Genomic DNA, 26,631 nt, shown 5'->3' with positions numbered 1-26,631 from the left:
CAGGAGCAAGGTAGACTCCGCCTTCTATCCTTTTAAGACTAGTGCATTGGATAGTACTAACATACATCATTTGTAGTGCTTAGGAACTGCAGAAATGCAGTATGAAGCGCTATATAAAACAAGTTATTATTGTGTGAAGTAAGACTGTGCCGAAGCTGCCATAATTAATATCTCTCCCCTCCACCCCAAATGAATCAATCAGTCATGGTTTTACAGCGTGACTTCTCATCCTTGAGGGTCTCAAGGCGCTGAAATGGGGGGGGGGGGGGGGGGGATGCTGATCCATCTGGGCACTGAGGTTCAGTCAAAGAGCCAGGTCTTGAGATTCTTCCTGAATTGGGTCAATGACGCAGATTGCCTGAGGTGGAGGGGCAGGGTGTTCCAGGTCTTTTGGCGACGAGGTAGTAGAAGTATCTTCCTTCCTGGTCATTTGATCACCAGTTGAAGGGTTAACTGCAGAACCAGCTATGGCTGGATTTATACCTGGGAATGGCAGGCTGCAGGCTGATCTTGAGAGCGGGTGCTCCGCCTACAGACTCATCTCAGAATGATATGTGCAATGCTTGTGAGGGTTAGCTTCACGCATTCCCATGAGCACCTATAAGTGGGAAGAGTGGTGAAAGGAATTAATTACTCTTACCTTTCATGCTGAAGATGGCCATGTCCACTCACTTTGGTACGAGGCCTGGACAAAATGTAAATTATGACAGCGTAATGTGCAAATTTGGGGAATTTCATGATAAACTTATCAAGCAAAATGCCTGAAACTATGCTATTATGCCATATTGAGTAATTACTCCCTGTTCGCGGCAAATGTTTTACAGCAAGAGCAAAGGGACATGGGAGCAGCCAATATTTGAGCAACTGTTGCTTGCTGCATTTGTGTTTCTTGCGCCGTTTTGAGAATTCTATATTTTGCAATTTTTAGGTAATGCATTAATAAGACCGATATAGTACTGTAATAAACAGCCAACAGTCGCACAGTCTCTTCCCCTCACAAAGATCAATAGCAAAGTGTAGATGCTAAAATCCCGCTACCTTCGGAGCCTACCCACCTGCAACTGTTTCACAGCCTTACACGCAGATAGATATACATACATATTCCGTTCTCTAAGGGGGGCATACACATGATGTCCGGCACCCATCGGAATAATAACAGTAATAATGGGTTGGATTCTTTCTATGGTCTACCATCATCGCTAGATTCGGAGAACTCCTGTATAACACCGGCCCAAATCTTAGGATCCACCCCCAATTTATCATTCCTCCTGACTTGTCGAATGCAGAGCTCCTCCGCCAGGGTCCATTCCATAGTGTCCCTCAACCGCAAATCATTTTTCACGTTTTTTAGCGCAAACGGTGTTGTTGCATCGCAAAATTTGATATATATAGCTCTAAATGACAGATTTGCATTTCACACAATTACCTGCAAATGTTTCTGAGATTTTACATAATTATGTGAAAGCAAATTATGCAAATTTTGCACACCCTTACTCAAATACATGTATTTCAACTTGTTGAAGACAGTAGTTGGAAACTATTTTGCAATTATACAATTCTCTGGCAGGGGTGTGTTGAACATAATTCTGGATTTAGTGCACTAGCTACATCGTCCACCACCTGCTGCATAATATGTGTTAGAGATTAAATAGTGAAAAATGATTGAATGCTCATACATAGATAATGGCTTTGCGTCAGCCCCCTTCCGCTGTTGCTTGATTATTAATACTTTAGCATGGGGGAAACCACATATTGAACTCATGCTGCATTCTGCCATATTTAAAAAAAACACTATTAAACACATTTTTTTATGACTCCTAACAGCTGATTCCTCACTTTTAGAATATCCTCAATAGCCTCATTGATCTGTGAGTTTTTCATAGCAGTACTCCTGCATGCTGCTAGGTGGTGCCTATTGTGTTGGCCCAGGCTTTGTAGTGGGATCTGAAGTCTCAGTAGGCTCAGCACCAAAGAAACCTGGCTGGCGTCATCCAGATTTTGGAGGAGACTGCACCAGGTCTGCAGTGCTAACTGCCAAACTGAAACCTGACCAGAGGCAAACCCTTCTCCCTTCCCCAATCGGAGCTGGCGGTGGATACGAATGCATCATTGCTGAGTTGGGGAAACCATCGGTGAGAGGTGGAGATCAGAGGGCTTAGGTATCCGGCTGAAACCTCATAAATCTGTTAGCGATGCAGTTCATCTGCCTATCATTGAAGTCCTTTATGCCGTCAATCAGGGGAAGGCTGGTGCAGGTTCTGTTGGACAACACTATCGCCATGTGTTACAGCAATAAACAGAGCGGAGTGGAGTCCTGTGCCAAGATACTGTGCGCCTCTGGCCGGAGTGCAAGGACATGTCCTTGACAGTAAACCACCTGGCAGGATATTTAAACGCAAGGGTGGACAACCTCAGCCAGTGAAACCTGATGGATCACGGATGGCTTTTGCACCCCGAGGTGGTGCAGGCCATTTCCTGACAGTGGGGGGAAATCTTGCTGGATCTTTTTGCAAATGTTGAGAAAACGTAGTATCAAAAAGTTTGCGTTTGGTGTTCCTAAGAATACTCTCTCTAAGAGACGCATTCAGGCTAGAGTGGAGCACAGGACTCCTGTACGCATTCCGCCATTGCCTCTCCTGCTCTGTGTACTGAAAAAGAACAAGAACGACAGCCCAAGTCATCCTAGTGGCTCTGGATTGGGCCAGGAAAGTGTACCGAGAATGTGTGGGCATGAGCATCTGTCGTCCGATCAGGCTACCACTTCGAATTGATCTTCTCTTGCATCAATGCTGGGATTTTCTCCATAGCCTGTGCAGTCTACATCCCCATGCTGGAAGATTGAGTGGGGGCAGTTGGCTGTGTGTAATCTACCACCTGAGGTTGTGGATGTTTTGCTTACTGCTAGTTGCTAGTCTACAAAGTCTGTTTATGTTGGGCACTTGGACTAGTTTGGTGCCTGGTGTTGAGTCTGCAACATGCACACTATGAAAACCCAAATGTCACTTGACTTGTTTGTTTTGTCTTTGGCCCAGGAAGTTCTTGCAGTGGACACCATTAAAGGTTATTTGTAGGCCCTTCCATCCTTTTTTTTCATTTTCTAGACCAACCGTCCATAAGCAAGGCACATGTTGTGATGCGGTTTATTAAAGGGTTAACACATGTTACCTCCCAAACCATTTGTGATGCACAGTGAGATCTCAATTTGGTCCCGAAGTCCCTCATGTGCACCCACTTCGAGCCAATCAATCAATCAAGCATTTATAAAGCGCGCTACATACCCGTGAGGGTCTCAAGGCGCTGGTGGGGGCTGCTACTGATCGAAGAGCCAGGTCTTGAGAAGTCTCCTGAAGGCCAGCAGGTCCTGGGTCTGTCGTAGGCTGGCAGGGAGATCGTTCCAGGTCTTGGCGGCGAGGTAGGAGAAGGATCTGCCGCCGGCGGTGGTTTTCCGGATACGGGGAACTGTGGCGAGGGCGAGGGTGGCAGAGCGGAGGTTGCGGGTGGGGGTGTGGAAGCTGAGTCGGTTGTTGAGGTATGATGATCCGGTGTTGTGTAGCGCTTTGTGTGCGTGGATGAGGAGTTTGAAGGTGATCCTCTTGTTGACTGGGAGCCAGTGCAGGCCTCTCAGGTGGGGTGCGATGTGGCTGCGTCGGGGGACGTCGAGGATCAGTAATGCTGAGGCGTTCTGGATTCGTTGTAGCCATCTCAGGAGCTTGGCTGTTGTTCCTGAGTAGAGGGCGTTTCCATAATCGAGTCTGTTGGTGATGAGGGCCTGGGTGACGGTTTTTCTCGTGTAGGGAGGGATCCACTTGAAAATCCTGCGGAGCATTCGGAGGGTGTTGAAGCAGGACGCGGAGACGACGTTGACTTGCTTGGTCATGGAGAGGGAGGAGTCTAGGATGAAGCCCAGGTTGCGTGCGTGGTGGCCAAATGAATAACTGCTCGCTGCGTCTTCTGACCGGGCCAGAACTATCAATCACTTCAGCTCATCATGTGAGTGAGCATCATGCTCTCTTGGTGCATCTGCCCTACACCACCTATTTTCCAGGCAAATTAGTTTTCAAGACAAGGGCAGCCTTTTTGCCAAATGTCATGGCTACTTTTCATGTTGGGAGATCCTTCAACCTCCCAATATTTTTCTCTCCACCTATTCCTTCGAAAGAAGAGGAGAGACTCCATCAAATGGACCTTACTAGGGTCTTAAGCTTTTACATAGTTCGTAACTAGGACCATTGGGTTGGCGATCAGCTTTTTTGTGGGGCTCTCTTGGCAAATAAAGGAAATGCTGAGCAGAAAAGGACTCTGGCAAGGTGGATAATCCTCGGCACTAAAATCTGTACTTATTGGCTAAAAAGTAGCATCCGGAAGATCTGAATGCACATTCCACCCAGCTAAGGTTGCCACCACTGCGTTAGCATACAGAGTGCCTGTTTTTGACATTGGGCAAGCTGTGACATGAGCTTTAATGCACATGTTTACAGAGCACTACTGCTTTCATTGTGAGTCTGACTGGAAGGGCATTTCACCTGTTTGGTCCTGCAGGACTTTTTGGCCTAAGCCCACTCCACCTAGGGAGGTACTGATTTAGTATCTATTCTACAGGCCAGGAATTTTCTGTTAGCAGTATACAACAGAAGAACAAGTTATTTACCTTTGGTAACTCTCTTTGTGGTGGATACTCGAACCACAGATTTCCCCACTGCCTTTCCATCTCCCTGATCTGTGGTCTCTTTTTGTCATCGAAAAAGGTAAAAAATTAGAGGATCTGTACACTTCTACCCTTAATTGTGTGTGCTTCACGTCTGAGGGAGCAGAAAGTATCAAGCAAGAAACTGACAGGGTGGCTGTGCTCTGTCACTTTTGGGGCAGAAAAACAGTCAACGCGGAGCCACATGGTGTCACCTAGCAGTGTGATGGAGCACTGCTATAAAAACTTCAGGATCCAGTTTCACACCGGAGGGAATTCTGCAGGTGAGAACTCTGCGGTGACAGTATCCACCAGAATAAGCATTACCGAAGGTAAGTAACTTGTTCATTAACATGCATTAAACTCCCACACTCTGACAGTGAACATAACCCTAAAAGCAGCTCTCTGTAAACCTTACCATTACTTCGCCCCTTAGTCCCAATCTCTTGCACTAGCCATAATGACTTCCTCATCACTAACTAGCCATATTATACTTTGCTGAGTTTATTTACAGTGAGTCACTTATGCAACAAGCTTATTTTACAGTAAGATATTTAAGATGGGTATTATGTTCAGTGAAACGGTAGAGGGTGGAGAGTGGTGTTGACTTAAAATGAGCTCCTTAATAACATTTGAGCTACAATATGCCTTATACCATTGACGTTACTGTCCGCCCCTTTGTGACCACTGCCCTCTTTCTTCCGCAGGACATGGGCCTCCTGGAGTACCAGCACCATTCCCGGGATTACAACTCCCATTTGGCTCATGGGTCTGTCTTGCAGCACCAGCGAAGACGGCCATCTTTGCTGTCAGAGTTCCAGCCTGGCAGTGAAAGGTGGGTGATGTTAATTTGTTCATCATATGTGTAATAATTCAGGAAACAGGTAATTATCCAAGTAGGTTTATTCAGCAGCACAGCATCATGTAATCAGCTACAAGTCCAAGAACAACTGACATTGAGATGCAGAATGCATCATTAGGAAAGTTCTGAGAACTAGAATATCATGCAGAAAGGCTCATGCACTTAAAGGGGAAGTAATGGAAGACAAGGTAACAGTGTAGGATGTAACAATATGCCTATAACATGCCTCTTTCCACACAGATGTCTTAAGTCTAGAATTAGATTCTAAATGTTTTGATAGACGTTTTTGTTTGATATATGTTACATTCTAAAATAAATTCTTGTATAATAGTCGTTTTCTGCTTAGCACTAAAATATCAAATTAACACATCTATGCTTTTACTTTATCATATTTACAGGCTACTTTTTTATGCATTGGTTATTTGTCCTTCTATATTTTAAAACCTCATTATCCTCAGGAAAATATAAAACTGGAAAAAGTGTCTCTAATCCACCATTGATGGCTGGAAAAAAATGACCGACTTAGTTGCGCTGTCAGAACTCTACCCCTTTCTCTGAAATGTTCCAGATATTTTGCATATGTTCTAATATATTATTGATTTGAAGATCTCCCATGATGCTCAGTCGGTTCAAAGTGCACACAGATGAAGCAGAACCAATCTAACTCATAAGTTCTAATTTCTACAGAGACTTTATGCTTCCAGAGGCTGTAGGTGGAGTTGAACTGGAAGGGGGCGTCGGAGAGGGTGGCCCCGCAGAATTACTGGAACCCTACTGTGAACCTGAGGTTAGATGGACTCGCCCGGGTACTCTGCACCTTTTACCCACATTAGCAATGTCAGTGGATCTGCCAGAAGCGGCCTGTGTTCACGCCATGATGACATTATTTTAGAACATTGCATAAACAAACTTGTTCTCTTTGTAACAACACATACAGAACGTGTGCCCCGTGTTCTTTGTCCATGTATATGACTAGCACAAGCCTTGAAAAGCACCTGAGTATTCCCTACCATTTGAGCAAAACGTGTGCCATGTGACAAACCAAGCAAAAATAAATTAAAGAGGGAAATATATATAGGCACTTTAATTGTTCAGTCACAATGCATAAAAGGTTATTTAAGTGTGACAAATCCTCCCCACATACAAATTTGGTCTGGGCAGAATTAAAACTATGCAGGCGCGAGTTCACGTTAATGCCCTTATGCAAAAAATTCCAGAAAGTACACAACTTCATTCATTCATTCATTCAAATAAGGTTTATTCAGTAGCAATATAACGGCAATAAAAGCAACTTCACGGCAAAATAAATAGATCATACAATAGTTAAAATTGATAACAATGCATTAAAGTAACCAGCAATTCATGCAGTAATACAAGACTAGATCAATCGCTCATCGAATCCCTCACGCGCATGACAGCTTTGAAAAAACTAGCAACATGAAAGACAATATCTTCTGACAGCATTTGCAGAAATAAAAGGGCTGGGCGAACCGGTTTAAAACCACACTCTTTAAGAAGGGGGATTAGGTATGCCTTTCTCAGAGCTTCAGAATATTTGCAGAAGAGAACAAAGTGCGTGGTGTCCTGCGGAGACCTTTGATCTCAGTCGAAGTGTGTAAGAGATGTAGATTCATGGCACCCCCAAGGAAACGCTGAAAGCTGAGGTATTAGATTCAATCCAAATCTGGTTTGAAGGAAACAAGAATGGTAGGAAGTTAGCATTGTGAGGTAGGGCTCTAAAAATTGGCACATTTTCAACAATAAATACTTCTGCCCGTAGACCTTCTGGAGAGCTTCAGTTTCCATTGCTAACATGTTATTTATTTAAAAAATATCTTTCAACCAACCACATCAGCCTTTACAATTCTCTCTGGACAAGTAACATGCCCCCCTCCAATCCCCAGAGCATAAACCTCTTTATTAATATATTTGATCCAGGGGATTCGCAAAGCAAAATCAAAGGATAGGCGATCTTGTACTATCTCCCTATTCAGTTGTTCTCCTTTGGTCCACAGGTCAACCCAGCATAAAAGGGGCGAAGGGAAATGTTGTCACTTATGTAGCTAAACCCCAGCTCTTCATGCACTATATAGGAGGGGGCACTTTGTGGGACACAAAGCAACCTGTTGTAACAACTTGTTTTCCACTACCTGGAGGCTGTCATGCCTGAAATACCCCCAAATCTCACTCCCATACGGCAATTTGGACACTGTTTTAGTTCAGTAAACTTGTACCAGGGCACTAACTGGCCTCCTCCCCAATCTGGATGCAAATTTCCGGATTGCAGCGTTGGACCTAAGATAAGATATCTGATCAGAAAGCAGGTTCGTCCAACGTAAACTAACGTCAAATAAAACTCTTAAATATGGAAAAGCTTTAACCTGCGAAGGAGAACAGAGCCCTATCCTAAAGGTTAAGGTTTTTGTATTTCTGGGGCCAAACACCATAATGTGTGCCTTACTAATGTTAGTACTAAGGTCCAGCTCATCCATAAACCGTACAAAAGCATTCATAATTGCTTGCAGACCCTTGGCCGTGTTGGCCATTAAAACAGCATTGTCTGCATACAACAACATGGGCAAGGGCCTGCCCTTAACCTGTAGGCAGTCTAATCCCTCATCCACTGAAACCTGCTTGAGTCTATATATAGGTAAAGTACCCAAAAAGGGGGCAAAGATGCACCCTTACCGGACACCCCGCTAAGTTTTACAACTCTCTGTACAACGGGAGCCAGAGGAGTGTCCGACTACAGCCTCGGTGTTTGCACAGAGATCCCCCAGGAAAAATACTATTAGTTACATTAAACTCTCTAGCAAGCAATTAATATGAGAGGAGCCTTGAAACTGTGCTCACTACCCAAGTGTTTTTAACTTTGTTCAAGGCTGTACCATGTCTTTGATTAGCACCTCTTTCTTATAAGATGGCAGTCCCTCATATTTGTATAATCTTAAATAAGGCTCCCTGTTTTCCGTTTTTATGGATTTTTACAGATAAATACAGACAGAAAACAATGAGTTTTCTGTCTGCATTTATTTTTAAAAGTGGATAAATACAGAAAATTGTGCTCCTTTTAAGTGACTCTACATGCTGTCTTTGAATTATAGGCCAGCAGCTGAGCATTTAAAAAAACTGGATGAAATGTATTTAAATAAAGGCAACATACATTTATGGTATAATGCTAGTATTTACCAGTGGATGTATTGTTATGTAATATTTGACAGCTTAAATAGCTAAAAGATGATAGATATCAAAGTATGGCTGCGCGCCTGTCAGTTAAATAAATATGGAAATGTAAAGTTTTTCAACTTCATTTATACACACAACACAAAATAAATATGGATAAATACAGATAAAATGGCCCAAAAATAAATATGGATAAATACAGACGGAAATGTTAAAAAATAAATACCATAAAACCGGGAGCCCTAATCTTAAATAACATTAGCGGTTAAGAGCACTATACCCAGGAACCACCTCCGATGAGCACCTAATCGTCAGTTAAACCTGTTAGATTAAAATATGGCAGTGGGCCAAGACCAGTCAGCTTGCAGACATCCGGAAGCCAGTGATATGTTGGGCTAATGGGCTTTGGATCTTGATAATAGAGAAGTAGCAGTGCTGGTAATGACGGGCAACTCTGCGGTACTCAATGCCGTTGACTAAAGAGCTTTACTTTTAACTCCTAGGGAAGTGGTCTGGGTGTTGGACGCGGAACCTGAGTGGTTGAATTCCTTTTGGTCAGCCATGTCTTGTCCACAGTGTTGGAGTAACCTTTACTCTCAGTGAAGAGTCCCACAGGGTTAGCACTCTTTGATATTTATGTGAAACTCTTGCTGAACCCCCTTAATAATCACTCTGCCAGTTTTCAGGTCAGTGACACTTCCAAGGTCTCTGCCCCTCAGCACTTGAGCTTGTTCTGTGATAATTATCGAACACCCGACTGTTTTCCACTGAATGAGGGGGAAAATCCAGAGCAGTGTAGGATACCGTGTTTAAAATACCGATACTGCATGTTATGCCCCATTTCCAAGTCAAAAGCTCAGAGTGAGAGGTATGGACCACACTTGGTAAACTCCACAGAGTGGAGAGATAATATTTACCAGGCGCTGTAAATATCACACACTCTTCTGGACCACAGTGACCGGGGCCGGGGTGTCCTAAAGTGAAATAATTATTTACAAAGTTAATATCATAAAATATTAACAGCGGAATCCACATGAGCTCAGTACAGACATGCACACCAGTCCCATACTAGTCTCGCAGTCTGTTTGCGGACTGTGGATGGGACTGCAGTAGCCGTCAGATCTAAACTACAAACCTTCTGATTCTTTCTGCCTGTTTTTCTCAATATGCAGTTATGAAACAGTACCTTTTCTCGTGGTTTATATCTCTGAGCTCACTGGTCTAGAAAACTGCAGGTACTTCAAAGAGCTAGCGATGCCACAATGATTAGGGACGCAGCTTCAGCAAAGAGTGTGTTAAAACATCCTCTTCCTTGCCCTACTGAAAAAGTGAAAGACTGCAGAAAGTAGAGTTTGCAGCAAGTTAGGGGCATTACTGGCATGTGCAGATCCACTCACAACTACCTCAGAACGGCCCAGGCCCCCACCGCTACCTGAGCAGGGTCCCTCCTGACACAGTAAAGGGGTAACTCCCCAGATCTCATGCCCACCTTCCTTCCATCCTAGACTACCTCAAAATCCACTCCTCTTAGATAGGTATGACTGTCTTATTTATTTATTTACAAGTTTTTATATAGCGCTACTGGACCCGGGGGTATCAGAGCGCTTTACAAGATAGGTAAATGTAAATGTATGTAAATGTATTGGCATTTATATAGCGCACTACTTACCCGTAGGGTCCCAAGGCGCTTCGACCGCTGCGAAACCCTTCCTGGCTTCCCTGAGAGATGTTCCCTTAATGGGTATCTCCAGGGTGAGACCAGGCATCCCCGGCGGTCTGGTGGGGCCGTTAGTGAAGATGAGGCAAGCTAATGCCCAGAGTTGCCGAGTGTGATCGCTGATCAGAGTGGGCACCGAGGCGAGAGAATTATCGAGTCCACTGACCCTGGTCCAGAAACCTGCCGCGCCGGGAATCGAACCCTGGTCCCGGGCCGTCCTCTGCTCTCGGGTCTGCCGCCTCTAACCAGTGAGCCACACTACTTCACTAAAACAATTACAATAAAGTAAAACAATGTGCATTAAAACATGAGTTACATAAAATAGGGTAATAGAATGTGCTGGGTGTTTAGGGGCGATGTAGATCAATAGGGGGCGGGGGTGTTGAAGTTCAGAGGGAGAAGGGAGTGAAGAAAATGGGAGAGGCAGAATGAGAGGCGTGGAAGGGGTTGAGGAGGAGGCGAGAATCAGGGAGCACGGAGTGTAGAGAGTCAGACATCAGTGAGGTTAGGTTCCCCAATATTTGTTGTGAAGGAGTATTTTCAGTCTTTTTTTGAAGAGAGGGTAGGAGGGGTTGCATCGAAGATCTTTGGGGAGAGAGTTCCAGATCGTGGGGGCGTTCCCAGAAAAAGCACGAGATTGGTTTTTTTTGTGCTTGAGTGTGGGAGGGATTAGGACAAGGGAGTTGGTGCTCCTCAGGGACCTGGAGCATCCAGCTTTTTGCAGTTTCTCAGCCAAGTAGGAGGGGGTGCTTAGGTGAAGGGCTTTGTGCGTGATACATGCAATCTTGTAGATGGATCTACCTTCTATTGGGAGCCAATTGAGGTTTTTTAGGACCGGAGAGATGTGTTTCACAACTGCAAACTACTCAAGGGACATGCCAACCTACATAGAAAGCCATACGCTCTTTCAGAAACATACCCATAGAACACTTACAGCTCTGACTTACCTCCTCTCAATATGTGGAATCTGTCAAAACGTTTCCAGTACCATCAAACTAAAATCCTCTGCTCCTGGGTACTCCCAGGGGCTAAACACAAAAACCCTTCACAGGTATACATGAAAAAATGTGATGCAAACCCTGTTACACATCATACCTTGCATAAAACAGCTATAAAAGCCAGCAAAAAGGCAGGCAGCCCAGAATAATCTTACAGCATTTCATCCACGCCACATCTCTCAACTCTCATTAGGCCAGAAATCCACAGAGATAAAGGATTTCTTCATCATAACCACAATATAAGACACCGCCTTGACCGGACTTACTAATCCTTTTGACAGGCGGCTCTCATATTTAGCACTCCATCACCCCTCTAGACTGTCTATCCCACATTCTCTCCATCTGTCTCCTATGAAGTGTACACTGTCCCATCTTCTAACATCAATGCTGTCCTTCTTCTCCCCCACAATTCACTGACTGTTCACCACTGTACCTGGCGATGGTACTGTGGTTTGTTGCTTTGTTTAAAAAAAAAAAAAAAGAAACAGAACAAAAAAATATATTTTTTTTAATAACACTGTCAATTCTTCTAGTCCCCTGGTATATTGCTCACATCTGTTACAAATTAAAACAACGAGCCACATGCCTGCATCTCCAAAGGGGAGGGAAAAAAATAGACCCTCAGAAATTATCTAGTTGGTGTTCATTTCTTGTTACAATTTCTCTGCAGAATTCCAAATTTATTTTTAAAATATTTCATCCTGATACCTTTCGTACTCCTACAAACCCAACCTCTACACTGGGTGTGGCACTGAAACAATCCTTAACCAGGTGATCGATGAAGCGCCTTGTGTTCCCAATAGAAGGGATCCTTTCCTGGCACCTTTGCTGCTACACCTGTGTGCGGCATTTAGTACAGGTGGTCATTGTGCTTTTCTAACCATCACCCCACTGAGTCCACCTTCCTTCTCTGGTTCTCCTCCTTTTTCTCTGCTCTCCGGCAGCATGTCTGAATTGGAGCCATCAGATCCACCATCTCTCCTTGTCAACCAGAGACCGCTCAAGGCTCCATCTTGCAATCATAATGTTCAATGTCTACGTGGAATGTTTGCAGCACTGCTGGCCACCTCTGACATCAAGATCTATCAACATGCCGACGACATCCACTCGAGCTCTGGGTGTTGTAGGCATCTGATGTTCATCTCAGATCCTGTTTTAGCCATATCCAGTCCTGGATATCCAGAAAACCTCAGTCTAAGCTCCACAAAAACTGTGGATTTGTTCTCTGAAACCAGGAAACACAAATGCAATCCTGCAGTACAAATCAATCAATTATTATTATTTGTAGAGCGCACTACATACCCTTGAGGGTTTCATGGCGCTGAGGGGAGGAGGGGTGCCGCTACTGCTCGAAGAGCCAGGTCTTGATGAGTCTTCTGAAGGTGAGCAGGTCTTGGGTCTGCCGAAGATGGGTAGGGAGGGTGTTCCAGGTCTTTGTGGCGAGGAAGGAGAAGGATCTGCCTCCGGAGGTCGTTTGTAGGATGTGGGGGACCGCGGCGAGGGCGAGGCTAGTGGAGCAGAGCTGAGCTGGCGGGTGGGGTTGTAGAAGCTGAGTCTGTTGTTAAGGTAGGCTTGTCCGGTGTTGTGGAGTGCTTTGTGTGCATGGGTGAGGAGCTTGAAGGTGATCCTCTTGATGATGGGAAGCCAGTGAAGGTCTCTCAGGTGCGGGGTGATGTGGTTGCGGCGAGGGACGTTGAGGATCAGTCGGGCGGAGGCGTTTTGGATGCGTTGCAGTCGTCGCAGGTGTTTGGCCGGGATTCCGGCATAGAGTGCGTTGCCGTAGTCCAGTCTGCTGCCGACGAGGTCCTGTGTCACCGTTCTTCTTGTTTCAGTAGGGATCCACTTGTAGATCCTGCGTAGCATGCGGAGGGTGTTGTAGCAGGAGGATGAGATGACGTTGACCTGCTTTGACATGGAGAGGGAGAAGTCAAGGATGATTCCCAGGTTGCGTGCGTGGTCAGTGGGTGTCGGTGCTGTTCCCAGCACGGTCGGCCACCAGGAGTCGTCCCAGGCAGAGGGGGTCCGTCCGAGGATGAGGACCTCCTTGTCAGATGTCAGTTTAAGTCGGCTGCTCCTCATCCATTCGGCGACGGCCTTCATTCCCTCGTGGAGGTTGGTTTTGGCGGTGCGCAGGTCCTTGGTGAGGGAGAAGATGAGCTGGGTGTCGTCAGCGTAGGAGATGATGTTGAGGTCGTGCTGGCGGGCCACTTGTGCGAGGGGGGCTGAGGGATGAGCCCTGGGGTACGCCACAGATGATGTCGGTGGCTTTGGATCGGAAGGGTGGGAGGAGGACGCTCTGGGTTCTGCCGGAGAGGAAGGACGTGGTCCAGTCGAGGGCCTTCTCTTGGATTCCGGCTTCTTGGAGGCATGTTTTCGGTGTGCGGTGGCAGACCGTGTCGAAGGCAGCTGACAGGTCCAGGAGGATGAGGGCTGATGTTTCGCGGTTGTCTAGTTGGAGCCTGATGTCATCTGTGGTGGCGATGAGGGCTGTCTCGGTGCTGTGGTTTCTTCTGAATCCGGACCGGGATGGGTCTAGGATGTCGTTGTCCTCGAGGTGGCGGGTCAGTTGCATGTTGACGATTTTCTCGATGACCTTCGCCGGGAACAGGAGCAGGGAGATGGGCCGGAAGTTCTTGAGGTCCTTGGGGACCGCCTTGGAACCTGTGAACCTTTAGTTTCTCACTCTTACGTTAAGTGCAAAGAGCCTTAGCATTTACACCAATTTAAGCCTTTGATGTAAGGCTTAGGTAGCCAAGACAACCCACTGACCCTGGCAACTGAGCCAACTCTGGAAAAACTACAGCACCTAACCCAATTTTTGCACAGTATTTAGGATCTTGTGCTTTACACGTTGATGATGGAAATGCCCATTTGAGTGATTTTCATGTCCCCACGTTCACCTCACTCAAGCCTGCTCCTCACACAGCTGACCACCACAAAACTGGCAGCATCAAATTTGACCACATCACGAGACTGTCACAGATTTGCATTGGCTTCCTTAACCACTGATCATCAAGTTTAAAACCTATTGTATCATTTACAAAGCTCTCAAAATCTCTAAAGCAGATTACCTCACCAGGAAGCTCACAAGCTCAGGAAGCCGCAGATCTACCCGCAGTCATAATTCCACCTCAATGGAACTTCGTGGAGTCTGCAAGGAGAGAACCTATGAACTGGCCTTGCAAGTGGTATGGGAACAGCTATACAAATGCTAATACAATACGGGTCTCGCCCCTACTATTAAGCATTTATGTGTCCTAAAAATACACCATCTCGCCCCAAGCTATTGTCACCTGCATTCTTTCGATCATGTTTTTGTTTTTCAAATATTTTTATTGATTTTACTTATCACAAGTGCTGTTTACATCAAAATACTGTGCTACTGTATCGGCCCAGGTGTCATGTACAGCAGTACATATATATATATATATATATATACATATATATATATATATATATATATATATATAGATGAAAGGAGAAATACAATCCTATGCAAAAAAATCCCTTGACGCACGTTCAAAAGGGAAAGGTACACATGTTTCGTCGGGCATCAAAACTATAAAGCATAATAAAAAGAGACAATAACCAGAGAATCATTCAACGCAACTCGTCTTTCCGCCCCATCCCAATCCCAAGAAAGATATGAATTGTCTCTCCCAACTGGTGGTCTACAGTACACAAAGAGCAGCAGCCAGGGCTTAATTTGTAAAAAAAAAAAAAAAAAAAAAGTAAAAAAAATAAGTGCCAGGGCTCTCTTCAGGTGTTCACTGCAGCTCCCACCATACGTTACCCTTGCCATGCTGCCAATGATAGCAACAACACAACTACTAAGCATCACACCCCGAAAAGTGTGACAGTTCAGACTATTTCAGGCCTCCAAAGCTTTAAGAATGGCTTGGGCGTCGTGTAATAGTCATTTTTAATGTATATTGAATTCATAATTAACTGTTGTGCTGGTCATCTGTAAACTGGCCATACAGCGCTACCTTGTGGCAGAGTGTCACAATCGCTGGTGTTGTTAATCAAGTGCCAGTACTGAGCACTGGAAACCACAGGCTCAAATTAAGCACTGGCAGCAGACCACGGTGTCAAGCATTTCTTCTTTCATGTTATGCTTACTTTTATGTACAGTGTTTCATCTAGGTTTAGTTCTGTGTTTAACAAATAGTCTTAATAAAATATTACACAAATAAAAAACTTTAAGTTACAAGGACGTGGAGTCAGATGGGCAAGGAATGTAGTAGAAATTGTAAAGAAAGTGTAGACCATGGAGTGGTGTTAAGGAGGTCAGACTGAATAGGGTACATACACCAATTCCACCTGCGTCTACCTGCGGGAAAAAAGGGGTGGGTGGGCATAAAGAAGACCGTGGCTTATGTTCAGTGCAACGACATTGGAGCTCGAGGCAGTGTGACATGTTAGCATTAGGGCGCTACTCGTACCATATCAACATGGCAATGATTGAGACCATTTGCAGTCTGGCCCTCTCTAGAAGCGGAGATGTTAGGAAGCTTCCTACTGTCGCCCTAATGTAGCACTGGCTTCACCCACTGCTCCCCCATATGATGAGGCTACTCCCTCATTCTCAGTCTGCCCTGTTGACATACCCTGCTGCAACAGGATCTTGATAGACAGACCTCTGCATGGTAAAAGTTAGCCTTTAGTCACAATTTTTCCCCCAGAATGAATTAATGTCTTAAAGCCGCGTCATGTGTGCATTTACTGTATTATATTCTCTATATATGCATTTTTCAAATGTAAATGTTTAGAATTTTTTTTTTAGGTTTGGTCTGAAGACCACTTTAGGTGTCTTGCCAACCTCATGCATTATAACAACTTCATCAATAAAAGTACATATATGGGTTTGGATCAAACCTCTTCATCCATTTATCTTAAATTATCTTTCACGTTTTGCTTCTGTCAACCACAGCATACAGCATAGGTCAATGGCTCTGCCCACTTCAGCAGTCAGCTCTCTAGCACTGAGGGGAGGCGTTTTTCTTGCTCACATAAGCAGATCAACCAAAAAGGCAGTGCTGTTCAGTGCTAGAGCTACTGGGCCAATGTTTTCTTTTTTTTTTAGGTCTCGCTAAAGAAAGTGCATACACTGTCACTTGTGAGATATTTTGTTAGCTTACAGTGGGCTTAGAATCTGCCCATTGCTTAGCATTAATTGGCGTCATTGTCACTCATTTGGTTGCTTGTCATTAGCAAGTCCGTTTGGGCTTTCCTTCCGCAACTTGTGTTTTTCCCTCCCCTGGAGCATGGACCTATTAGTTTGCGTCTTTCCACCACTCCCTTTTCGGGTACTACTTTTTTCTTTTTGTTCAAGCACTTGACTATATATAGCGCATATGTTTTCCAATTCCAGCAGTTGCTCCCCTGTACTCCTTCCCCTCTGCCGCGCTCGTGGTGCTCTTGCCCTGGCCTTGTGCTTCTCCCGGTGCCCCTGCATTGCTTTTTCGCCTGTGTTGCTCTCCCCTCATTTCCCACGTTTTGCTCTTTCCACCCTCAGTTCCACGACGTGCCCTCTCATTCATTTGCTCCTCCCAGACCCACTCTGGCATGGTGTGCAGCATGGCTAGAACCACTGGGAAAGCCAATAGACACCAAAGGCAAGACCTTAGCTTTGCCAGTGTTTGTTTTTATTCGCTTTTTTGGCTTTAATAATTTTTTTACATAATTTTCACAAGTACCTGGGTAGTTCTTCAAGGAAATATTTACTCCACAATTTTTTTTTTATTGCAGATGGCTGCAAAAAAGACATTATTAAAAATGCAGGTGTTCCAGTGCTTGTTTTATTTGCATGACTTGCAGGGCCTTTTAGGAAGTGGCATATTGTTTGTAGATGGGGAATTCTCACCATAAAACTACCCTGACGGTAATGATGAAGATGCCGGCATTGACCATGCTTGTGTGCAGCACTTTTCCATTAGGTGGTCGCAGAAGATTTTATCACGCCCCATAGAATGTAGGGAGATGGGCTTTGGGTGAATGCTCGTTTAAAAATTATAAATGTTAATGCTTGAATAAGTGTGAAACACTGTTAACTGTTTTTGTCACACTCCAGTCCATTCAGAGCTTGTGTCAGTACAAACAGGAACCAAAAATATACAAACTATCCCGCCCCTGTCCCAAATGAGACAGTCCATCCCGAACTGCCAGGCTTTGAACGGCAGCAGACACAACCCCAGACATGCTTCCGCCTTGTTGGGTAGTCCAGAGTGGATAGGGCTCAGCAGTTCGGCTGGACTGTCCCTAGAGCCGGTGCATCAACAAAGCGGGTAAAGCAGCATTTACTTCCCCACTTACTGGCACCAAATTTCATTTTTAATGTATAGGATACAGCTTCAGCAGGCAAAATTATTCAATTTTTGCAAGAGTACTGAAAATCCTCACACTTTTACTGAAGAGGGTACAATAATGATTTGCATATGGTTGGTAGCTCTGTGTAATGATGCAAAGAATCCAAAAGTGATGGAAGGAACATGCCCAGAGGGCTAGTGTTTCTAATTGATTCAAGGATTTCCATTCATCAATGTTTTTCTCTACGCAGAAATGTATAGGCCAAGCGGTCTCTGTCACAGACCCCATACGTCTAAAAGATGGCAAGTAAAGGCTTTCAAGGTTCAACTGTATTCCGAGCTTTTTCTCCCCACTCTCTCAAGCTAAAAGGTTGGATTTTTGGTGGAAAAGTTTCATTTTTTGTGGGTAAATTCCTTAATTCTGTGGGTGGGGGGTGTAGGGAATGTGTGGCGCGGCGGCACACCTTATCAATTGGGGAGATTAATTCTGTTGTACATGATGAAGGTTCAAAATAAGAGTGGACATTGGTAATTGCATCTTTCTGACGGATCTGCTGGTTTCCAGGACATACCCATGAAGGGCTCACTTCTCGTAATCTCAAACTGTGTCAGAGGCTGCTATTGTTTTCAGTGTTTTAATTTGTGCCTGTGTTTGTAGGTGCTCCGCCCAAACACATAATTATGAGCGTCCACCACATGGTGGAGCGGATTGCTCATTTTTCTTTAGGACAAATCAGTGGTGTGTTTAACAATTCACCATAATGTAAAAATTGTAACATTTGCACACAAGGGCATTCCTACAGCTGGAGGGGACCTAGAATAGCAATACATGTCACACTTACACTTGGAGTACAGAGGTTTGTAGGTAATGCTGCCACTGGCTTTAGGCAGTAGTGTCTGGACAGGCTAGCTGCAGTGGACTCCTGAGAAACACCGCGTGCCCTGGCACTTCTGTTTTTACAAGTTAAGCACTTTTCTTGTTTTGTGCACCTCCAAAATATACTTCAAGTGTATATTTCCACGTGGTTCTTGTTGTTTTACAACTCCAAGTGTAAATCCAGCATCAGAGATAGACCAACGTGAGCTTGACACAGTCTAAAATATGCTTTTAGCTTTGGCTTCACTCCACAAAAGTCTATAGGCGACTGCCGTTTGTCTTGTAAGATAGCTCAGTAGATTGAGCTTGTGCTGTGGAGATATTTGTGCGTAACTTGCTTCTCACCGGTTTAAAATCCCAGCAGGGTAGACTCCTCTTTCTGGAGTCTGAAAAAGGGAGACAGGAGAGTTTGGTAATAAAAAAAAACACAAAGAGGCCTTTAGCTAGATCATGCCAGAAGTGTATACATTAGTGTTATATGCTTGGATAGGAAATTATGGAGCATTTATTACATTTCAGATATTTAAAGTGATATGGTATTAGAAATGAAGAGGTATTACATTTGTAATGCCCTAATACCACTTTAGCGCATGGGAGAGTCCTTCATCTGCAAAAGCTGATATTGATTACGGAAACAATGCAAGTTTTTCAACTTAACCTACAGTTGGGATAATGCCATAAATATCAGGCTTGGTAACACAATTACTTATTTATGGTAATGCTGCACTTTTACAGAAGTTCTCTGGATCAGGGCAGTGGTATTTAAGTGTCAAGAGACCATCCTATTTGTGATAGGAGCAATTTTTTTTTTAATGATAGCACATTTATGTCTACATGTACGAAGCACTTTTGTGGTCGGAAATGGCGAATTGGGCCATTCCCGACCACAAAAATGCTTTTACATATGTACAAAACACAAATTGCGATTCGGTAAAATATTACCGAATCGCAATTTGTGTTTGCCATTCGGTATTTGGAAAAGGCGTGTTTAGGGCGTCCTTAAAAATACTGAATCTGAATAGGATGTATGAATGTTTTGCGACCGAATTATGGTTGCAAAATATTAATATTTTACCGACTCCTTGAAGGAGGTGGTAATCCATTCGCAAATAGGAAGGGGTCCCCAGGCACTTCTGCCCCTTTGAGAATGGAAAACAAACATGTTCGAGGCATATGAGCTGCAGATCTTACACTGTGAATTAGATTGCCAACTGGTGTTGGGCTTGGATGACTGCATGTTGTTGTCGTCTTGGAAGAAGTCTTTGTAGTCACGAGATAGGTGACTCCTCCCTTGGACGATAGTGCGCATGGGCAACGGCTCCATCCTTAGATAGTTTTTTTCCGCCACTGGGTTCGGATGCAACTTTTCCGCTCCGGTTCGAAAATCAACTTTTCTAGGATTTCAACGCGCAAAACTTTATAAAACTAACTTTAACTTCAACATACATAGACTCAAACTCATCACTTTGATTCCGGCCGTCGACGCGGGCCGTCGGGCCTACCCACGCGGTGAGGCCTACACCTCATGGAAAGGGCACCATTCAAAAGATGCCCCAAGTGTGGAGCAAAATTTCCACACAGCGACCATCACGAGGTGTGTAACCTGTGTTTATCACTGGAACACGACGAGTCGAACTGCACAGCTTGTGCATCCTTTAGATCCGAGAAGACCATTCGAGATCGGTGGGCCCGGCGACACGACATGCAGAGATCAGCTCTGGAACTGGTGGATATCTTCGACAAAGGTCCATGTGTCCCCGAGGAAGATTCCGATGATCTCCAGATCGTATCTGAGGCAGATGACTCCGATGACTCCATACCTTCAGGTCAACGCGGGAGTACGACTGCCCCTACCCCAGCCCAACCACCTAAACTAAAGGCTAAGGTCAAAACTCCGCCTTTGGGGCCCAGTCGAGACCGAGACATTGCTTCTAAAGCCCCGCCATCAAGCCCAGCTCTGAAGAAAATATTAAAGCCTTCTGGTAGCTCCTTACTGATCAAAACGCACGTGCCGATACAACCAGCTCCCTTGGCACCGAAACCAAAAGAAGTCCTGGTTCCGAAAAAGACCCAGAAACAGTTGACTCCTAAAGACAATACAGCATCGAAACCAATGAAACCTGCTTCCACCCCAAAATCTTCGGTGCCGAAACCCACTAAACCTGTTTGCGATGCCTCCAAGCCCTCGAACCAGGCCTCTACTCCGAAAACTATACCTTCGGTGCCGAAAACTACGCCACAGGACTATACAACACCACCTAAGCTAAAGAAAAAACAATAACGAGGCCCGGAGCCGACAAAAATCAGCGCCGAAAGCAATTTCTGAAGAAGAGCTTTTCAGACCTGATCCTCTGCAAAAGAGAATATACTAAGACCCAGAAACAGGACATGTTTCCACCACACCACACAGGAAGAGTAAGTCAGATACAGCACCTACACCTCCAGTGCCTGTCAAGAAGAAGGACTATGCCACATCTCCTATGCACCCTTCTTCTCCTGTATCTCCCTCTCCTGCTATCCCTTTAAACATTTCACCTCAAAATTCTCCCCTTCATTCTCCACAACATACACCGCCTCAGGATGCTTATGATGATCAGTATAGCATGGGGAGGGACAGACCTAGATGACCCTTTTCCCTACCCTACAGGTTTACCACACTGGGAGTATCCAAACCCACAGGATATACCAGATATTCCTGACCCACATATATAACCATCTAAACCTTCTCCTCCAGAAGACAATATTGGGTTTGGGCACTTAATTAATAGGGCTGCCATCTACCACTATGTCACCATGCATTTAGATGAGGCAGAAGAGGACTTCTTACTAGACACTTTTGAACAATCCCAAAAAATTGTGCAAATACTGCTAAATTATGAAAGGAGTCATTAAACATGCACCAGAAGTGTTTAAAGATCCTGTACGGGCTAGAATCTTAAACCCAAGGATAGAGAAAAAGTACAGAGCAGCTCCTGGGGATCCTGCTTACATCAAAGGACAGCTACCCTTAGACTCCCTAGTAGTTTCAAACACTAGGAAAAGGTCAAACTGACAAACATCAGGAGAAGCACCACCTCCTGATAAAGAATCCAAAATCATAGATGCTTCAGGGAAAAGAATTGCTGCCCAAGCTAGTAATGCATGGTGCATTGCTAACACACAGGCCCTCCTAGCAAGATATGACAGGGCTCACTATGATCACGTAGAGAATCTCTTACAACATCTACCTCATCAATATAAGGCACAAGCAGATTACCTCATACAAGAGGGTAAACTTATATCTAATGCCTCCATTAAATGTGCACTAGATGTAGCAGACACTGCATCCCGGGCAATAAACACCAGTGTCCTTCTTAGACATCACGTGTGGCTACGCATTTCAAGATTTAAGCAAGAGATACAGATCACTATCTTAAATCAACCATTCAACCAACAACAATTATTTGGTCCAGAAGTAGACACAGCCCTTGGAAAAATGAAAAAAGACATGGACACAGCCAAGTCTATGGGAGCTCTGCAGTCCACCCAAGCTAGAGGCTTCTTTCATCGCTCCTTCTACAGAGGAGGCTCCAAACAAGCTGGAGCAGACAATTCAGCTTCCTTCAAAACAAACACACACGCATCCTCTAATAAAGGATACTTTAGATGGGGCTACAGAGGTAATAACAATAAGGGAAGAGGTCGAGGTAACAACAACAATCGATCCTCTTCCACCACTAAACAGTGACTTCCTTCAGCTCCCCCAATAGCATACCACTCATGTAGGGGAGAGATTAACACAGTTCCTACCTGTCTGGAACTCCATCACAACAGACAGTTGGGTAAGACAGATTATCCAGTATGGTTACTGCCTGGAGCTTACAGCTACCCCTCCAAATATACCACCCAGACAGTGTCTAATGTCCACAGAACATCTAACGCTGCTCCAACAAGAGGCTCTCTCATTGCTACAAAAAGATGCAATAGAGCTAGTTCCATTGCATCATCAAGGAACAGGGGTCTACTCACTCTACTTTCGAATACCCAAAAAGGATGGGACACTAAGACCAATTTTAGATTTGAGGCCTCTCAATCTGTACATACACTCAGATCATTTTCACATGATCACTTTACAACAAGTGCTCCCATTATTGCAACAAGGCGATTTCCTCACTACACTAGACCTCAAAGACGCCTACTTTCACATTCCCATACATCCTTCTCACAGGAAGTATCTCAGGTTTGTGCTAGAAGGACAACACTATCAATTCAAAGTCCTTCCATTCGGGGTAACAACAGCATCAAGAGTGTTCACAAAGTGCTTAGCAGTAGTAGCAGCCCATCTCAGAAGACAGCAGATCCATGTCTTCCCATACTTAGACGATTGGCTTATAAAGGCCAAGTCATTCAATCAATGTGTTCAACACACATCTCACACAATTCAGACACTGCACAACTTGGGGTTTACAATAAACCACACCAAGTCACATCTACAGCCCTCTCATGTACATCAATGCCTAGGGGCTACCATGAATACCAGTACAGCTCTAGCTTATCCCAGTCCAGCCAGGATACAGAGCATTCAAGCCTCAGTCACAAGGTTTCAAAACCAACACTCTCTCCCAGCCAGAGTGTTCATGCAACTAATAGGCATGATGGCATCTTGCATTTTTATTGTACCATATGCAAGACTGCAAATGTATCCATTGCAGTAATGTCTAGCACATCAGTGGAATCAGGCACAAGGACAACTGACAGACCTGGTGTTGGTGCACAGCCGCACACATCGCTCTCTGCAGTGGTGGAACACCAAAAACTTGTCTAGAGGGCGGCCGTTCCTCAAGCCTGTTCCACAGATAGTACGGACAACAGACGCATCCCTGACAGGATGGGGAGCACATCTGCTCCACCACACAACTCAGAGAAGATGGACTGCTCAACAAAAGGGGCTTCACATCAATCACCTAGAGTTGATGGCGATTTTCCTGACACTAAAGTCCTTCCAAGTACACATACAAAACTAAACTCTCTTAATACGAAAGGACAACATGACAGCCATGTACTACATACAGAAACAAGGAGGCACACATTCCCGGCAACTGTCCCAGCTCGCACAAAACATTTGGAGATGGGCCATTCCAAAAAAGATATATCTGCTTGCAGAACACCTTCCAGGAGTTCACAATCAGATAGCCTATCTGTTAAGTCGACAGACACAACAGATTCACGAATGGGAACTACATCTGCAAGTTCTTCAACCATTCTTTCACAAGTGGGGTCATCCAGACATAGACCTGTTTGCCACACACGAAAACGCAAAATGCCCAACCTTCGCCGCCAGGTTTCCACACCCGTTGTCCAAGGGCAATGCAATATGGATGAACTGGTCAGGCAGATTTGCGTACGCTTTTCCACCAACCCCACTAATACCACTAGTGGTACGCAAGCTCAGACAACAGTCTCTCAACTGATCCTGGTAGCTCCCACATGGGCACGCCAACCGTGGTTCACCACACTGCTAGAACTCTCTCTAGTTCCACACCAAAGACTGTCTCTCACACCATCAATGCTAACGCAGAACCATCGAGACATCAAGCATCCAGATCCAAGTCAACCGAATCTGGCGATCTGGCTCCTGAAGTCTTAGAGTTTGGTTACCTTAACCTACCACCAGACTGTATGAATATCATTAAAGAAGCCAGAAGACCTACTACTAGAGCTTGCTATGCTGCAAAATGGAAAAGTTTTGCCATTTACTGCACTAACAATCACATTGATCCTCTAGATGCTTCCATCCAAAATATCATCTGTTACCTTCTCCATTTACAAAGATGTAATCTAGCATATTCATCTATACGTTTACATCTTGCAGCCATTGCAGCATATCTACAAAACAGACAACATATGTCATTATTTAGAGTAGCTGCAATCAAGGCTTTTATGAAAGGATTAAAGAGAATCATTCCTCCTAGGTTACCACCATCTCCAGTGTGGAACCTAAACATTGTGCTTACAAGGCTCATGGGACCCCTTTTGAACCTTTACATAAATGTGAATTGCAATTTCTCACATGGAAAACAGCTATTATTGCTATTACCTCTCTTAGTAGAGTTAGTGAGATACAAGCTTTCACTATACAAGAACCATTTTTACAATTACACCGTAACAAGGTGGTTCTAAGACCGAATCCTAAATTCCTTCCTAAGGTAATTAGTCCTTTTCATCTAAATCAATCGGTAGAGTTACCAGTGTTTTGTCAAAATCCAGACTCTGTAGCAGAAAGAGCCCTACACACACACTAGATGTAAAAAGGGCTCTTCTCTATTACATTGACAGGACCAAATCCTTTAGTAAAACAAAGCAACTGTTTGTAGCTTTCTCTCCACCACACAAAGGCAACCCCATTTCAAAATCAGGAATTGCAAGATGGATTGTTAAATGTATACAAATATGCTATCACAAGGCAAAACGCACATTAACTGTTCCTCCTAAAGCGCACTCCCCACGCAAACTAGGAGCCTTCATGGCTTTCTTAGGGAACATTCCCCTAGAAGACATCTGCAAGTCAGCAACATGGTTTACAACACACACCTTCACTAAACACTATTGTGTTGATGTGCAAGCTAAGCAGCAAGCTGCAGTAGGCCAAGCTGTCCTCAAAACCCTTTTCCAAACTACTGCAAAAGATACAGGTGACCACCGCTAGGGGAGATGCTGTTGTACAATCGATGCACAGTGTAAGATCTGCAGCTCATATGCCTCGAACGGAAAATGCTACTTACCAGTATGCATCTGTTCTTGGCATGTAGAGCTGCAGATTCTTACACGCCCTCCCGCCTGTATCTGTTCCAGTTCTATCTTAATTAGATAAACACGCATGGACATCCTTTCTTCTTTCTACAAACTCCATCATTTCCCATCATGGCGAAAAACAATCTAAGGATGGAGCCGATGCCCATGCACACTATCGTCCACGGGAGGAGTCACCTATCTCGTAACTACAAAGACTTCTTCCAAGACGACAACAACATGCAATCATCCGAGCCCAACACCAGGTGACGATCTAATGCACAGTGTAAGAATCTGCAGCTCTACATGCCAAGAACAGATGCATACTGGTAAGTAGCATTTTCCTTTTTAAGCAAAGGTAGTTGTCCCACAGACCACTGCGTACTCTTAAACAAGCGTTTGCAATGCAAAAGGTCTTCATTGCTGAAAGTTTGAGCTATTGGGGGTGTTAATAATAATGCAGCGCCAATAGCTCAATCATTCAGCAATGCAAGAGGAATTGTATTGCAAATGCTTGTTTCCATTGCAATTAGTGTGCTCCTCCCATTTATTCTAAATGCACAAGCTATCGCCAAACCACAAGGCCAAAAGCAAGTAAGAAAATGCATGAAGCAAGGAAAGGGTGCAGTAGCACAGGCTGTTACTAGGTGTCCCTGTGGGTGCAGTGACTTATGCTACTAATAGAGGTATGTTTATAACTCCACAGGGACACCTAGTGACAGCCAGTGGTACTGCACTCTTTCTTTGCTTTGTGGATGGGGGGAGATGCACCGCCGAAGCTGCAAGCAAAAGAAAGTGCAGCACTCGCTAAACAGGCGCCAAGCTAAAGTTATGCATTAAGTTTGTAAAAGCGAAGCATATTATTTATTTAGGAGCATTTTGCAAAAAAACACTGAAATTGTCTTTAGAAAACAAATGGTTAACTACTGATTTACAATGTTTTGTTGTCTATAGTAAATAAATGTATGTATATGTATGTATGTATAAACCATTTTGTAACGCGCTCTGTTACTTGGGAGTGTCCTGGCGCGATGGGGAAAGGCAGAGGAAAACTTTAACAGAAACCAACTTACCCCAAACTAGTGAAAAAATGCGTTTAAGTTTTTCTAGTAAATAAATGACAATGTAACTAAAACAAAATGAGGAATGCTAAAGCAGGGCGGACGGAGGCGGTGGTGTGGGGACGGCACTGGGAGACGAAGTGCAGCAATGAGGAGAGGGAGTGCGATCGAGA

General features: G+C 44.5%; 1 protein-coding gene across 13 annotated transcripts in view; it reads left to right on the top strand.

Moving 5' to 3' along the window:
* The window catches only part of NCOR2 (nuclear receptor corepressor 2), a 1,388,857-nt gene that overhangs the window by 270,191 nt on the left and 1,092,035 nt on the right, over positions 1-26,631 (top strand). For all 13 annotated transcript variants that reach the window (XM_078667637.1, XM_078667632.1, XM_078667640.1 and 10 more), the window contains exon 3: positions 5,392-5,519. In XM_078667637.1, coding sequence (XP_078523763.1) covers positions 5,392-5,519 — 128 coding nt within the window. The remainder of the gene's footprint in view (positions 1-5,391; positions 5,520-26,631) is intronic.

The sequence above is a fragment of the Lissotriton helveticus genome, chromosome 11 (assembly GCF_964261635.1).
Source record: "Lissotriton helveticus chromosome 11, aLisHel1.1, whole genome shotgun sequence".
Taxonomy (NCBI): domain Eukaryota; kingdom Metazoa; phylum Chordata; class Amphibia; order Caudata; family Salamandridae; genus Lissotriton; species Lissotriton helveticus.
Note: the sequence above shows the minus strand (reverse complement) of the source record. Positions and strands in the feature narration are given on the sequence as shown.